General features: G+C 35.7%; 4 protein-coding genes across 8 annotated transcripts; 2 read left to right on the top strand and 2 right to left on the bottom strand.

Annotated features, from left to right (window-relative positions):
• Positions 1–23: 23 nt before the first annotated feature.
• Mrpl42 (mitochondrial ribosomal protein L42) lies at positions 24–1274 on the top strand. Its single transcript, XM_076442917.1, has 2 exons — positions 24–268; positions 827–1274. Exon 2 carries the CDS (start codon positions 827–829, stop codon positions 1187–1189), a length of 363 nt encoding a protein of 120 aa, XP_076299032.1. The 5' UTR covers positions 24–268; the 3' UTR covers positions 1190–1274.
• On the bottom strand, positions 1262–6450 carry LOC143217990 (uncharacterized). Of its 4 annotated transcripts, none has more exons than XM_076442808.1 (9): positions 6314–6420; positions 5220–5541; positions 4885–5098; positions 4649–4810; positions 4343–4572; positions 3169–4270; positions 2693–2797; positions 2305–2342; positions 1262–2233 (listed from the first exon to the last, which is right to left on the bottom strand). In XM_076442808.1, exons 3-9 carry the CDS (start codon positions 4962–4964, stop codon positions 1437–1439), a joined length of 2514 nt encoding a protein of 837 aa, XP_076298923.1. In that variant the 5' UTR covers positions 4965–5098; positions 5220–5541; positions 6314–6420; the 3' UTR covers positions 1262–1436. The 4 variants fall into 4 exon arrangements, with proteins under 4 accessions (XP_076298923.1, XP_076298926.1, XP_076298925.1 ...); XM_076442811.1 differs by having other exon boundaries at positions 5220–5304; positions 6314–6382; XM_076442810.1 differs by lacking the exon at positions 6314–6420 and having other exon boundaries at positions 5220–5304; positions 5399–5927.
• Positions 6451–9693: 3243 nt separating this feature from the next.
• On the top strand, positions 9694–14615 carry LOC143218016 (uncharacterized). 2 transcript variants are annotated; one of them, XR_013010957.1, is made up of 3 exons: positions 9694–10150; positions 11946–14423; positions 14549–14615. XR_013010957.1 is itself a non-coding variant. In XM_076442880.1 (2 exons), exons 1-2 carry the CDS (start codon positions 9776–9778, stop codon positions 12240–12242), a joined length of 672 nt encoding a protein of 223 aa, XP_076298995.1. In that variant the 5' UTR covers positions 9694–9775; the 3' UTR covers positions 12243–14615. The 2 variants fall into 2 exon arrangements, 1 of the variants encoding a protein (XP_076298995.1); XM_076442880.1 differs by having other exon boundaries at positions 11946–14615.
• Csp1 (chemosensory protein 1) lies at positions 12981–15373 on the bottom strand. Its single transcript, XM_076442904.1, has 3 exons — positions 14915–15373; positions 14157–14395; positions 12981–13168 (listed from the first exon to the last, which is right to left on the bottom strand). Exons 2-3 carry the CDS (start codon positions 14380–14382, stop codon positions 12981–12983), a joined length of 414 nt encoding a protein of 137 aa, XP_076299019.1. The 5' UTR covers positions 14383–14395; positions 14915–15373.
• Between the last annotated feature and the right edge of the window lie 438 nt (positions 15374–15811).

The raw sequence follows: 15811 nt of genomic DNA, 5'->3' as shown, positions 1-15811 counted from the left end.
AGCCTGTGATATTCGTGACCCCAAAATTTTCGAGAATTTATTTTCAGTGCGCACGCGTCTGCTAATAGATTTGTCGCCTCGCCTCTTTCTTGTTGCATCTATTCCTTTGGTCAATACCAGTCAATACGAAAAGTATATCAAAACAAAAGTATCGAACGCATAATCACGTATAATCGTATTTACCTATATCAATACCAATATAACTTGCGGAACTTATTTATAATACAAATTCTGCATTCAATTTGCAACAACTAAAAACATAGTTGAGGTATAAACACTATTTATTAATGGCTAAAAAATTTTCCAAAATCTTTCAAGTTATGTTACGAAAATACAGTCGCAAACCAATTTTTCAAATGCATTTACACTCAATTATTCATGATAAAACCTGTCATAAGATTTTTAGAATTACAGATATAGACACAAATCAATTCTCTAAATTAATTTATCACAATATACCCTAACCTGCGTGCACTTGCGTGCTTAAGCTGGCATTATCTTTGTACTTTTTTCGTACTATTTCTTTATAGCAAATGCAAATTTTTTTCCTACATGACGAGTGTACTCGTCATTAGATAAAAGATACACTTAAGTTAACACTAAACCTACCACCACCGGTCACAATGACCGGTTCCAGATCTTTTATTTTACACTTATTGAAATAATAACATTTATTTGATAAGAAATTATTGTATTGTCTAATAAAGCACGTATCATTTTTATAAGGGAGCATTTTCGAGTTACTTTTGAGGCTCCGTAGGTTTAGTGTTAACTAGCTAACATCTAATACTACCAAATTGTATTAAATATTTTTATTTTGAAACAGATGAATAGAGTACTGTGTGTTGCACGTGTGTTGAAACTTACCTGCAGACAATATTCAAGTTCAGCAAAATTGCCTCCCGAACTTGTTATACCGTTGAATAAAGAAATGATTGTCTGTTGGCACCCGGAAAAAGAGTTTCCATACGAATATTCATTGCCTCTACCAGAAGAGAAAGAACTTCCGTCAAATTCTGTCTTGTGCATCGGTAAAAAGGAGATATCAGATACTTTCTATAAGGAGCGAAGAGCTGATGTAATCGAAAAACTTGCCAAAATAACTTACACACAGAAACATAGGTGGTATCCGGAGGGCAAAGAGAAGAGGAGAAGAAGAAGGGGAGATCAGGAGAGGGAATACTTATAAAAGTATTCGAGTAGTAGTACAATTTTTGTTAAAATTTCAAAGCTATAAGAATTATTAAATGAACAAACAATATTTCGAGAAAGTAGCTTGAATTTTATTTACTCCTTTTTTATATTATTGCACTTAAACATCATTATTAGCACAGCTAAAACTTCATATGCGCATAAATATGAACATACATAAGTTATTCCTTAATATTATATTTATATACACATGCTCTAAAACTTTTCCTATACATAACTTTGTTTCACATATTGTAGGGATATATTTGCCTCTCGCCTTCATATAAAAAAATCTGCATTGCTTGATGCAACAAATACCTTCCGAAATTGCATTTTTCTTTCATACTCCATGTCGCTGGTATTCCATAATAGTTTCCACTTTGACAGTTCTTTAATTGCTGTATTCCCAGAGCATCAATCATGGCGGCTTCACGAGTGTAAGCTTCCACAGGGATAACATTTTGAAATAGAAAGAAACAAACAACTCCATAACCCGCGTTCCAAATATTCATGATTTTTTGGATCTTCGTATTGTCTGAACTGTCTGTTGTCACCCATGATTCCAAAGCTTCTTTAAGGTGAGAATACGGTCTGTTACACGTACCTTTGCCGACATAGAATATGGCAGACAGAAATGTGGTCCAAACTTCGGACCTTGTCATAGTTTCTGCACGAGAAGGCAAATCCTTTGTTATTCGTGGATCCAACAATAGATAATTAAAAGAAGTCCTTTTTAATCCTCCCCTCCATTTTCTAGAAGGATCCACAGTGCGAAAGTCTTCAAAAACAGTCTTCTCAATAATCCTATATCGTCTCAAATCATCCACCCAGTTTCCATACATTAAAGAAGATTTAATTTCACAATTAATCATCGTTGGTGGAGAAAATTTTGTTTCCTCTTTTAAACGTATCAGTCTTTTCAAGTATAATTGCCTTGTTGCATCATTTATTGGCCCTGGTCTCTGACCCAGATTAATTAATCTCCTTCGTAGTTCTTCATTCGATATGAATCGATCCATTGACAAGTTTAATGATTGAGGCCCTAAAAATAATTTAGATGATCACCCTGTATACTATATACGATTAGAATGAAATCAATTCGATGAAGCTTACACGAAACGTTGGGTTCAACAAAATCTTCTCCTGGTTCACTGCAATCAAATTAAATCAAATCAGTAACAAATTATTAACACGTTACGTACCAGTCACAAGATTTCTCGTATGCATTTAGTAAACCGAACGTTGAGGCTGGGTTACGAGATATCTCCTTTTAAAGCTTTCTTATACGCGCGTGTCGACGACTCGACGAATTTAAAATAATTTGATACGTAGTTAAACTGTAAAAATGTCTACATAATAAACAGACACATAAAAAATATATAGTAATATTTAAGGATTTATAAATGTGAATGAAAAAAGTGCTTGTATGCATTGTACTAAGTATTTTTGGTGGATTCTCCAAATACTTTTGTCAATTTTCTTTTATGTATTCATAACTTACGGAGGAGGTATTGTGTAAATTCTGCGTTCTAGAAAAGCCATATTTTCCTCTGAATCCTCATACGTATATTCTTCCTGCACACGGATAAACGACTGCGATTTGAAACTGAAAATGATTATTTCATTAATCCTGGACCTTAATATCTATTATTATCTGGACTTACATTAGAATAAGACAAATCAATATGTTACAGTGACATACATTCCTAGAAACACGCTTAAAAATTTATCTATTGTTCCATTTATCTGACAGCAAGAGACAAATAATGTTTTTACAATCATATATGTGATATGTTCGCCATTTTGTCGTGACAGTTTTTCATATACAGGGTGATTCATCAAAAGTGTTACAAGTCGTCATCTTCTAACCTACATTAATTTTTAAGCGCGTTTATACGAATTTCGCTAACTGTATCGATCAATAATCTTTGTAACGTGTTAATTTCAACAAGCACATCAGTGAATACTTGAAATTACCTGGACAAGAGTACATTGTAATTTTCTCTAAAGCTGTTTAAAGTGTCGTTGCTTTTTAATTCCTCTAAATACTTGTCCTGGACGCTTCCGTTTACTTTCAAACTATCTGTCCTTCTCCCAAAACAATCTGATTCTCTAATATCTAAATTTTCTAGGTGGCATAAGTCATCGGCTAAGCCTTTCAATTTATATTTGGCATTAAAATTTGGACTTAACGGCGCATCGTCGTCGTATAATTTCACTGCCAAATTTTTGCTAATGTTTTTAGTAAACTTATAAGGCGATTTAGGATAATAATTTTCATCTGGCGACAAGGAATTCGTTGAATCAGGGCTCGTGTTCTCTGACGAAGTCAATACATCATTCTTTCTAAATTTCCTGTACAACGAATACTGCCTGTAAGAGCGTTTCCTTCTCGGCGTGGATTTCGCTACCTCGTTTCTAAAATTGTACTCATCTGATCTGAACGATCTAGTTCTCGTCATACAAGGCGTATATGTTTTAAATTTTGATTCTCTATTCAATATTTTAGGTGATAAGTATCTCTGTTCTCTTTCCACCGTTTTTCCTATTAGCAAATTCGGTGACTTGCTTATGATGGAATCGTTTGGATCCTTGAGAGGAATCAATGGGATTTTATTATTATTGTTTTGCCCCAATATTCTGCTCCTATACCTTGGCGTAACACATCGCTTCTTTGTCTTAGTTTTCGATGAGAATTTATCTGGTGTCAGCTGACGGTCGTTTAAGTTTAGTACTGATAATGGACTGGTATCGCACTGACTATCTTTCTCCTGTTTGTACCCGTTTTTGATGTTCACCTCTTTAGAGTTCGAATTTAATGAACTCGATAGTTGATTAATTATTTGATTAAGCAAGCATTTCTCATCGTCCATTTCCTTGCGAAGTCTGTGTTCTGCATCTTTGATATCTGCCTGGTTATCATCGATGCTGTTTTTGCTGAAGTAAAAGTACTTGTCCCTGGTATCAGAAGATCTGTTTTCCTCTTTTATTTGAAATTCTTCCCATATATCTCCTTTATCAGTATTTAACGGTGCAACGTACTCTGCTACCATGTCCCCAGTGTTAACAAGAAGCTTATCTGTTTCACAGAAAACAAATATGTAAATCGAATTAATGTTATTGTATGTTTATGGTTAGCCAGTCAACTTACTGAATGTTATTTTAGGTTCCGTCGGCTTGGGTTCTTTCGTGATGTTCTCACAGTATTTGCCAAGAACTGTGATAGCTCCATAATATTTCCCATCGAATGCATAGTGAAATGGACTGCGCCCTTCGTAGTCTAAACAAACAGCATCTCCACCATTCGCCAGGAGCAGTTCTAATACTGCTACTCTGCCCCATGCTGCTGCCACGTGAACTGGAGTTAGTCCATCCATGGACCTTCAAAGTTCAAAATTTAGATACACATTAGAACAAATTATTTTATATTTATTCAATTAATTATATAGTTACTCACTTAACATTTGGATTTCCTCCGTGACGTAAGAACAACTTAGTCACTTCTTCTGCGAAGCCCTCCGAATCATTACCTATTACCAAGTGGAATGGTGTTACTCCGTACATAGGTATCATCGTATTAGGATCTGCGTCTTTATTTAGAAGTAGAGTTGTTACTTGCCTGCCACAACATAAATTAAATGCAAAATAAAAATGGAAGTCTGTTGCAAAATAAAACTAAGAAAAACTCCTTACTTTATGTTATTGTCTTCCAAACCATCGCAAAGTGAGGATGCCAAAAAAAGGCATCCTGTTGATTTTGACATCGACGACATATTTTATATTTCTCTGGATAGATACAAGCTGTATTAATTTTTCCAATGTTGTAACTGTGCTCTATAAGTTACTTTAATATGTTTACTTTTCATAATCATCACATGTATTTATAGTGTTCATTGATTTCGTGCTCCTAAAACATAATTTAATTGATTAACAACATATTATAATATATGTCGTTACAACATATTATAATATATGTCGTTACGATCGACAAAACGGAATATTTATCATGGATGGCGAAAATTACATACATAATGAAAGTGAAGATGATCCATACTTGGATTGAGAAAAATCTTTTAAATTGCAAAATTGCTTTGTCTTGATTTTTGATCGAACCTGTGCGCCGATAACATAAACTAATTTCTATTAATTCGTTACGATCGACAAAACGGAATATATATATTATAAATACACGAAAGAATTATATTACAGATGCATGCGAGTTGCATCCTCCCAATTTATTGTATTTAGGTCGTTTCGCAATTATGTATTTACATCGTCTTCTCGCAACGCGATAGTCAATTGTTTTTAACCGATATTTCGTTATCCACGTATTCAGTTCGTTATACATATCTGTTAATTATAAATATATAAACTTTAAATGTGATCTCTTCTAGCATTTTTATACATTTGAAAGAAAATGTATATATAAATAAATGTGTGCCTATCCTGTGTACCCCGACTTACGTCGCCCGTTTTGAAACCAATTTTTAGTACGTAAATAAGTCCGAGGCCCCATTGTAAATTCGACATTCTATTTATATTTCGACTTTCGATTCTTTCTGGTCTTACCCCCCAAAATTGCGAGAAAATTATGTGTGCAAAATTTGGAAGCAATCGGACAACGGAAACACGTATTTATATAAGTACATATGTACATACTTAGTGCTATTTAGTGCATTAAATTTTTATCAGTAATTAATACATGAAATTTTGCACACATCATTTAATCACTAAGTCTCATAATTATTTACATATATTATATATACCATATATATACTATAAATACCTTATTATTATATTCACATATTTTATAAATTATTAGATCGTATATTTTCAAATTTATATGATAAACACACGAATTAATATATATATTTTTAGCATTCAGACGACCAGAAAAAATAAACGATTTTTTCTTTGATCACCAATTCGAGCAAACGAACATTTTGAAAATGTAAATAAAACCTGTGGGAGGACAAGGCTACAATGACACTATTTACATATAATTTTGTGTATTACAAAATTGTTACTTGTATAAAATGCAAGATTAATGAAATACTTCAGTGAAATTTGGTTAAATAATTTGCAAGAGTTACATTCTTCTACATTTAATTTAAAACGGTACCTTCTTAACGTCCTAGCCGCTTGTTTACAGTTTACACTATCAGAGAGTATACACTATCAAATCATGGCTTATCACAATAACAAGCACAAGTATTGAAGTATTTACTAAACAAGCATAAATTATGAACGTGACAGATAGTCGTATCAAAGAGTTTTATACTCGTCAGAATCTGCCATATCGACGCGTCAAACAACGTTACCACCATATTTGTAACCGGGCGATTTAAACGTTACAAACAGTTTCTCATAATGTGCAATTATTTTTTTAATAAAGATCTCTTCTGCGCAGTGTTTAAAATAAATGATCCTCACATCTGTCGGTTTATCGATGATTTATAAATATTTGCAATCGGAGAATATAGAATAGACATTTAACTATGAGTTCTCGCTTCACAATAATTTATTGGCTCAGCAATAAAAAATAAGAAATGCAACATTGTGTCAGTAATTTATGCAAAACTAGTTCATTTCATTAGGTCGAATTTATTTAAAAATTTTTTTTTGTAAATTACTGTTAATTTGGTTGGTTCGAATAGTAAATGTTAATATGCTCGTTTGAAAGCCTCAGTGAAGCTCTCTTTTTTCTTATTTCTCTTTTCTTTCTCATCTTTGCGGACTGTGTCGTGTAAGGATTTGTCTATGCATGTTTTGAACTGGTCGACTTCGTTTGTGCAGCTTAAACTGTCTTCCTTATTCTCTTTTAAGCAAGTAGTCACCTTTAATTAACATATTTCAATTTTTGATATTTTAAATTTACTCTTCCTAAAACTTCATAAGTAATCAATAATAAAATCTTTTAGAATTTAATAACATTCAAAATTATATATATAAAGATAATGAAAAATATTAATTTTGGTGATTTCTCTCTAAGTCTACCACAGTAAGTCCTCTATAAACGCAAAAGCCTCGGGGAGGTACGTTTGCATTTTTCGTAGGCGGATACTATTTTTTTTTAACTTCAAAGGCTGAACCGAACGTAGATAAAGACAGCGCGTGTAAAGAGAGACCGCGTGCGGCCGAAGCGGCTGCGGCTTTCCGCGTCTCTTTCTTTCCCATACGCTGTCCTTCCTCGCGTCCGAAACGTTCATCGTCAATTAAACCACTAAATACAATCGAAATTATATCGTGTTTGGTCTTATTTTAATCAGAACAATGTCACAAATATATTGGTGAAAGTTTCATAAAAAAAATAAGTAATAATAACAAAATTTTTATATTAGTATTACATTGTGAGGACGCGCGGGCCTTTGAACTGTGCCGGCGTAGTAGTGGTTCACACTGATGTACTCGAGCCGAGATCGGATTACTACAGTGGAGGCAGTGGCGCACCCAGGGGGGCGGGGGCAAGGGGGCCAAGTCACCCCCAAGAAAAAATGTTTAGCTTCCAAAATTAAAATCGCGGAATAGCCCTTGACAGATATGTTGGCTAAAAAAAAAAGGTCATCAGGAAAACCTAGGGCTGGGTTCAACTCGGCCCGCCCAAGATTGCATCCTGGGTGCGCCACTGGTGGAGGGGATATTTTTTTGCATTGATCGTGTACGGCGTTTTACCGTTTATAGAGGATTTACCGTATATAGGATTCAAATGAATAGATTCTTACTCTGTTCGACTCAAAAGAGCAATGTCGTTCAGCCTGTACAGGCAAGTACTTGCTAGTGAGACTTTGTATAAGTCGATCTGCATTTCGTGTATTTAAACCATACTTTGTCGAATGTTCATCGTCAATTGCAGCTAATTTGTTCATCCATTCGTTCTCACATTCTTCGAAGGTTACTTCTGCTTTGTCCGCCACTGTGGTTTGAATAAATCATTTTTACGTAGACTAAATTAATAATTAATAACTAATTCGTGATTATTACCATTTTTTAATCCCAGAGCAACAGATTCGCTGACTTGTATCACAGTGTTCGTACCCAACGGTTGGTCCGACATTTCTTTATTAACTTTTATAGATTTATCGCCTTCAGACGCCATAATCTTTCGCTCGGCGTTTCTAATAATTAAACATCGTTAAATCTATTAGTAATTATACGTACTGACGTCATTTGTATTCGTTGTACGAAACGTTAAGAATTTGTACGTTCCCGGTTCGTCATTTTCAGCAAAAGTTGCTCAAAATTGGTGATATAGTTTTCATAGTAATCAAGACGCGAAGTTGGTCCGAATGAAACGCAGCGAAAAATTGATATCGATTAAATTGTTTTCCATCCTGAAATTGTTACTATAAAAATAATGTACTCTTGTATTGTGCTCTCTAATATTGACGAGGCGCATTGAAAAGGCATATTGACCGTTTAGCAGGGGTTCAAACGCATTGTCAATTTATTGAAGCATATTGATAGAAATTTTTATTGAAGCGCATTGACCCATTCAGCCAGGCTTGCCCGAGAAGAAATCATGCCCAGCGTGGCGAGCAGGTAACGGGCATTATACTGGCCGAACGTCGCTCGAAGCTGCTCGGGCAGCTGGGTTCGCGTGAATACGCATTCTGCCGGCAGAAAGACGGGGGCATCAGCCCGGCTCGGCCCCGGCAGAAGCTGCCCGGACACAATGCTGGCCGTTCGGTCCTGCATTCTGCTCGGCCCGGCCCCGGCAGAAGCTGATGCCCCGTCTTTTTGCCGGCAGAATGCATACTTATGCGCACACAGCTGTCCGTCCAAAATCGAGCACGTTTGTTTACTGGGTTGTTCTCCAAGTTCCTTTGACGATATTTCCTGACTCAAAATCTTCTGCATCTACAGAGTTGCTCTACAAGTACGTTTGTGGCTGGTTTCTTCGTAAATAATTGTGCAAATAGCAACATATGCTAAGACAATTATTTGGGATTTCTAAAGGGGCCCCTAGTCGATCAATAATATTGTCAATACGCCTTTCAATAATATTGACGTGGCGCATTGAAAGGGCATATTGACCGTTTAGCAGGGGTTCAAACGCATTGTCAATTTATTGAATCATATTAATAGAAATTTTGATTGAGGCGCATTGACGGGAGTAGTGGCTGGTAGTGGCGTACTCAGGATTTAATCTTGCGGGGGGGGGGGGCCAATGTACAGTAGCGCGTTTGAGGCCTCGACAGGGGCAGGAGGCTCTACGTTTTATGTGATAATGAAATAAAACACAATGAATATGACCTTTTTTTTAGCAAGAATATCTGTTAACGGTAGCCATGGCTGTTCCACGATTTTACAAGTGAAACATTTTCTGCTCCAAGCGCGGGCCCCCAGCATTTGCTACTTCTGCTATTACGCTTAATCGGCCCTGTCCTCCGAGGAAAGACGTAGAATTTGAATCTTGGATATTGGTTTGTATTAGGGGGGAGGTCCCCTGCCCTCCCTCTGGGGGCGCCACTGGACGGGAGCCATATTGATGCGCGCATTGACGTTTAGGAGGTTGAGTGAGTGGTCAATATTTCGTCCGTCTCGAAGTCTCGACTGGTCTCGACTTGGACGACGTACAGGCAAAATGGCTGGCGCACCATTTAAAGACGATTCCGACGCGGAAAGAAGGTTTACTTTGTTGCTTATTGCGTTATACCGTGATTGCCCAGAACTGTGGAAAGTGAAATCGAAAGATTACTTCAACCAAAACAAGAAACACATTTCTCAGCAAAAAATAGTTGACGCGTTGAGTCAGTTCAAACCCGATTTCACCGTTGAAAAGTTCAAGAAGAAAATAAACACTTTACGTACCAATTTCAACAAAGACTTCAAGGCAATTGAAAACGCGAAGCGATCAGGTGCATCAATCGACGAGATCCCAAATCCGAAGACCTGGTATTTCGACGACATGCTGTTTATAAAGGACCAACTAGACGTAGCAGAAACTGAAAGTTCAGAGGTAACACCTCGTCACAAAGTAGAGTACACAACCGTTTTTCAAAACAACAGTGCGTAGTCGCCGTATTGATAGCTATAGATTGGCGAGATTATTGAAGAGTACTGACGGGAGCTTCAATATTATTGTCAACCTACTTACATTGACAATATTATTGATCGTCTAGGGGAAAAAAGCGCAATAGGTCGTTGAAATACCCCGAATTGGGAAACTAAAATCCCAAACGCATTTTCTACAACGCGATGTGCACGACTTAATCGATAATTAAAAGTTCGTTTTTTAGCCGACTTCGAAAAAGGAGGAGGTTACTCGATTCGATCTGTATGTGCCTTTTTTCGCTTTTTTTTTCTATGTATGTTCACCGATTAGGCGCAAAATTCAAAATTTTCGACACTGGAAATTACGAAAATCCTTAAATTCGTCTACATACTTTCACATATTAATGTGTATACACTTCCCACCTACTGATTTCCAAGTCCATCATATTCCAATGAAATCATAATCAGCAACATCTGTCGTTTGGAAAACTTTTAATTGATAGCACGACAGTAATGGTATTTTAGAGTTATTTAAATTGAAATATCTCCTGAACTACTAACTTTTCGACATACATAGGTTAGTACTTTTTTATAACGAATGTCCAGCTGCATCGATTGATGTATTAAAAAATACCTCATTCCATTTTAAAAAATGAAGGTCACCTTCATATCTCTAGAAAAAATTACATAAAAACTAAAATTTTTTGGTATCGTATAAGCCCCGTTTTACCATTCAACTTTGTCCTTCAGACATTTGACAACCACATTTGGCAAAATGTGGCGCCCCACCCTGTATACAAAACACACGAGACAGCGAGACAGCGAGAGTACTCGGCGTAGAAATACATAGTATGTATTACATATGTAGCAATACATATCTGACAGGGACCAAAAATAACAGTTATTCTAAAATTTTCTACGATAAAAATAATTAATAAAATGTTGATTATTATTGAAATTTAAGATAATTTACACAAAATATAAAGAAAAAAATTCGAAGAACAAAATGATTAAAAAATATCGATTTTTATAAGTTTTGGTTACAAGTAACAGTTATTAGTGTCTAAAAAATTGGATCCTCCTCGATAACTGTTATCGATGAAGAAAAATTGGATCCTCCTCGATAGCTGTTATCGATGAAGAAAAGCTGATCGCTCCTAACAGTTACCAATGAGAGAAGTTCATTTCGATCACTCATTCATAACATAGTTATCAATGAGAGTTTATTTCGATCGCTCATAACAGTTATCGATGATCGAATTTCTTTTCTGTTATGAGCGATCGAAATAAAATTGTCGTATCGATAACTGTTATGAACGAACGAAATAAATTCCTCTCATCGACAACTGTTATGAGCGACCGAAATAAACTTCTCTCATCGATAATTGTTATGAGCGATCAAAATAAATTTCTCTCATCGATAATTGTTATGAGCGATCAAAATAAATTTCTCGTGTCGATAACTGTTATGAGTGATCGAAATAAACTTCTCCCAGTTATCGAACTGTTATGAGCGATCGAAATAAATTCCTCTAATCGACAACTGTTATGAGTAGACTGCGTATCTTTATGCAAAATAAAAAATGTTCGCATTGATTGTAGGACACAGGAGCCAAATAAAAATTGTATTCTTCTTTTAATTATCCTATTACAGTGAAACGAATACATTGATGTCCTTAAATATTTTAAACATGTCCACTGCTTTAAATCCGCACAGAAAGATAATGATACGTTTATTAAAAATATGCATTTTTTTACAGCGCCAAACTGATCCTCCAAGAAAGAAGGCAAGGAAACTTAACGAGCCCGAAGATTTAATATCGCTAGCACGCAAACACCTTGAACAACCTCAAACTGACTATGACAAAATTGCTTCAGCTTGGGCAGTAGAACTTCAGAAAATGAAGCCGCAGCAACAATTGTTTGCAAAAAAGGCCATTAATGATATATTGTTTGAAGGTCAAATGGGCACTCTGCACAGGGATTCCGTGGAAATTAACTCTTTAAGTCGCACATCTACTGCATATAGCATTATGCATTCAAGCCCAACTTCATGAGTGTACTCACTTCTTTTTTTAAACCATTCCTTCATCCACCTGCGCTTCTTTTTCTCCCCGGTAAGCAAACATGCTCGATTTTGGACAGTAGGCTGTGCCAGCAGAACAACATATTTCTGCGTCCGAACAAGTATCGCTTTATGCTGGCACGGTGTGCCAGCTGAAGCTGAGGCGCTGAGGACAGAATGAAGCCAGCTCGGTCCTTCGTTTATAAGAGGGCAGCTCGGTCCTTCATTTAAGAGAGCAGCACGGTCGCACAAGTATTCACAAGATCAAATGGATTGATGAATCATTCGAATACTTTAAGTTAGAATAAATCAATGAATTGATTGAATAATTTGAGATTATAAGTGGTCAATATTAAATCAATTCGACGAAAGATTAACAAACGATCGAATTATTTAGAGTAATATATACAATATACCTATAAATGATTTTTCATTACCAAAATAAAAATGTGACAATTTGATATATAAAGCTGGCATATTATTATAATTGCATATCATATTATTTATTGTCGATGGTTAAATTATATAATGATCAAGAGTATCCATTAAAATAATAATATATTTTATTAAGTCGGAATTAGCATTTCGAAAAAATGTAAAAAGTTGTAGAAATAATCCAGGAAATGATTCATTTATTATTGTATTATTATTGTCCAACTAGGATACAAGAGTGCAGAAATTCAACAAACAAATTCTGGGCCACTATTCTTGCCTGAACAGGCAAATCAAATTATTGTTGTTGTTGTTTCAGCTTTTTCTTCTCAGCCCTTTCCTTTGCCTTGTTCAGGGTTCTCTCGACGATGGTCTTCCACAATTCCGGCTCATTCTCCGTGTACCACGCCACAACTTTGTCGAAAAATTCCAGTTGCTTCGGCGTGCACTTTTTGCAGTTCGTTGTGAAGGCATCCGGGAAACGCTCTGCAATTTATTTATATATTAATTAATCTTCGCAATCGCCGACGCGCGCGCGCGCGCGGTGACATTTTGTGGAAGGGGAACATATCGTTCCAAAACTTCTCAGTAAGCCAAATGTTCGATTTTGGCCGGGCAGCTGCGTCAGCCGAGGCAACGCTTGCTGCTGGCAGAAAGACCCGACATCATGGAAGGAGCTCGGTCCTGGATTCTGCCTGCGTCGCACTAACACAAACGAGGTATTCTCGTCGGTGGCACTAACCCAGTCAGCCAGCCTCGAGCAGAAATCGAGCCTATCCTGGTGAGCAGGTATCGGGCATTATACTGGCTGAACGACGCTCGAAGCTGCTCGAAGCATAGGATGCTCGATTTTGGACGGGTATCTACTTTTTGCTTACTGGGAATATTAGCGTAGCGTATTCAGAAGCACCAACTTCAAACACAGCTGCTATAGGTAAAAAATTATCGCAGCGAGCTCATGGGGTACTCAATCGAATCGGCAGAATCTCTGCTTCAATCTGACGTTCGGGTCATGGTATTACGATCATTTCTCGCCGAGATACAGCGAGTTAAACGAAAAATGGAAAGTGTGCATTTTTTAAGTATATTTTCAGAGACACCTGGTATATCGAAATGTTACTCAAATTGAAAAAACAAAAGGAGTGCCTTGAAGAGAAAGAAACGCTCTTTCTATTGGTTTTTTGCACAAGATTCTACGATAAATTTTTGATATGAAGGTCAATGCTTTTTTACGCAGAATTTTGTGCTTCATCCGAGTTCAATCAAAAATATTAGGCATTCCATTTAATAAACTGAAGGTGACCTCTATATCTTGATAAAAAGTCGAAGTAACAAAAATCTGATTGCAGCACTGTATGTCTGCCTAGGAACTATGCAACATTTGTTTGAACATTTGTTTTGTACAACAAATAACTTAAAAGTTATGTCAGATTGTCACGTTACGAGACTCACCCGGTATTTTTGTTCAGTTTACCTTTGAAATATAGTGACTCCGGTGTAGAGCACGGTCCTTCTTCCAAGTAACATTTTTCGTACTGCTTTCTGAGTTTCTCGTTCCCCAGGATGTCATCGACATCGATGTAATCATATTTCGAAGTATACCTCTCCTCCGATACTTCTTCTTCTTCCTCAGCAAACGTCACTGCCAAAATCGCCGACATCGCGAACGTCATAAATAGTAAACTCTTCCATGAACGCATTTTGTGTCTCAAACTGTGAACAAAAATTAGAGATTAATATGGTAACTATAAATTGATGATAACTAATTAATTTCCATGATTTATGGCGTCATAGATCGAAAGGACGATATAAGCAGAGATGATGTATACATATATAATATTAAAATGATAAATAATCCTATTTTAGTGTTTTAGAGCAATTATTGGATTTAAAGAAATGAAGCATATTAGTTGCGGCTGTAAGAAATCGATTTCTGAATGAAGATATAATTTTATAAATATATATGTAAAATGTAAATGTTTCACTATTAATACATTATATACGATATAAATGATAAAAGTGATTGTATCCACAAGTAGACGATATCGATTTAAAAAATGAAAAATGAGAAAACCGTTTGCAAAAGAATAGCACAGACAATCCGAACAAAAATTAAGAACTTCCTCTTCACTTTGCACACAAATGATAGAAACTATTAATTATAATAAACAGTAACCCTCGCAAAATGATCGGGATTGTATTAAACCAAAGAAGATGACGCAAGAAACATACTGATAATTTCGATTCCTACGAAAAGAAAGTGATCTCGGTGGAGTATCCGGCGTTGTATCGATCAGATCACTAACTATTATAAACACCTGCGGAGGATTTTCTTATTTATAGGTGGAGCGTTTGCTTAATTCATGGAAATCTACTAAGATTAATTGCAAGGTAGACAAGATAAGTCATGACGCGCTATTTGCATGATCTAGTATTGTATAATAAAATACTGGAACACTATAACTATTGTTTTGATAGGCACTCATCAAAGTTGAGATCAAATGGATCTTCCCAACGAGTCAGCTTATTGCTGATGGCCGTCAAATGTTATCGTGCGAAATATTGGGTTGGCAAGAAAGTAATTTCGGTATTTTAAGTTGAAATAGAGCCGAATTTTCGTATTCGAGCAATGAGCTTTAATGAATAAGATATTTTCCCTTTTGTTCAATGATCTTTTGCCAAAAAGGATAAATAAGAAAATATTTTATTGATTAAAGTTGATCGCTTGAATAAAGAAATTCGGGTTTATTTCACCTTAAAATACCGAAATTACTTTCTTGCCAACCCAATATTTTGATTCAAACGATATACGACCACATAGCTATAATTGTGGTTCGATTATAATTATCACATAAATACAATTTATTTTTTAACAAAAATATTGGTTTGATAATAAAATTAATTGCAACTGCAAACAAAAAACCAGTAAAAAAGTATACAGCTTCTTGAAGTCAATTAATGCGTAAAAAATTTGAATTGTTATTGTTACCCGCTGGAATCGTAAAAAAACTAGTGCACAATTCCAAGTATATATATATACGTCGTAATTGACATTAAACACAAGAATACGTGAAATGTAAATGATACGTTAATCAAAGAGATAAAAAAGCATCCGTACGTCCCTAGATC

The sequence above is a fragment of the Lasioglossum baleicum genome, chromosome 18, assembly GCF_051020765.1.
Source record: "Lasioglossum baleicum chromosome 18, iyLasBale1, whole genome shotgun sequence".
Lineage (NCBI taxonomy): Eukaryota > Metazoa > Arthropoda > Insecta > Hymenoptera > Halictidae > Lasioglossum > Lasioglossum baleicum.
Note: the sequence above shows the minus strand (reverse complement) of the source record. Positions and strands in the feature narration are given on the sequence as shown.

Bases quoted from the DNA above. Each gene is read 5' to 3' on its own strand.
- Mrpl42 (XM_076442917.1), top strand. From the start codon at position 827: ATGAATAGAGTACTGTGTGTTGCACGTGTGTTGAAACTTACCTGCAGA.
- LOC143217990 (XM_076442809.1), bottom strand. From the start codon at position 4,964: ATGTCGTCGATGTCAAAATCAACAGGATGCCTTTTTTTGGCATCCTCA. The intron at 4,811-4,884 runs GTAAGGAGTTTT...ATGTTGTGGCAG, and splicing joins TTGGAAGACAATAACATAAA to GCAAGTAACAACTCTACTTC. The intron at 2,343-2,692 runs GTAAGTTATGAA...ATTTGATTGCAG, and splicing joins ATTTACACAATACCTCCTCC to TGAACCAGGAGAAGATTTTG.
- LOC143218016 (XM_076442880.1), top strand. From the start codon at position 9,776: ATGGCTGGCGCACCATTTAAAGACGATTCCGACGCGGAAAGAAGGTTT. The intron at 10,151-11,945 runs GTAACACCTCGT...ATTTTTTTACAG, and splicing joins CAGAAACTGAAAGTTCAGAG to CGCCAAACTGATCCTCCAAG.
- Csp1 (XM_076442904.1), bottom strand. From the start codon at position 14,382: ATGCGTTCATGGAAGAGTTTACTATTTATGACGTTCGCGATGTCGGCG. The intron at 13,169-14,156 runs GTAAACTGAACA...AATAAATTGCAG, and splicing joins GGAGTCACTATATTTCAAAG to AGCGTTTCCCGGATGCCTTC.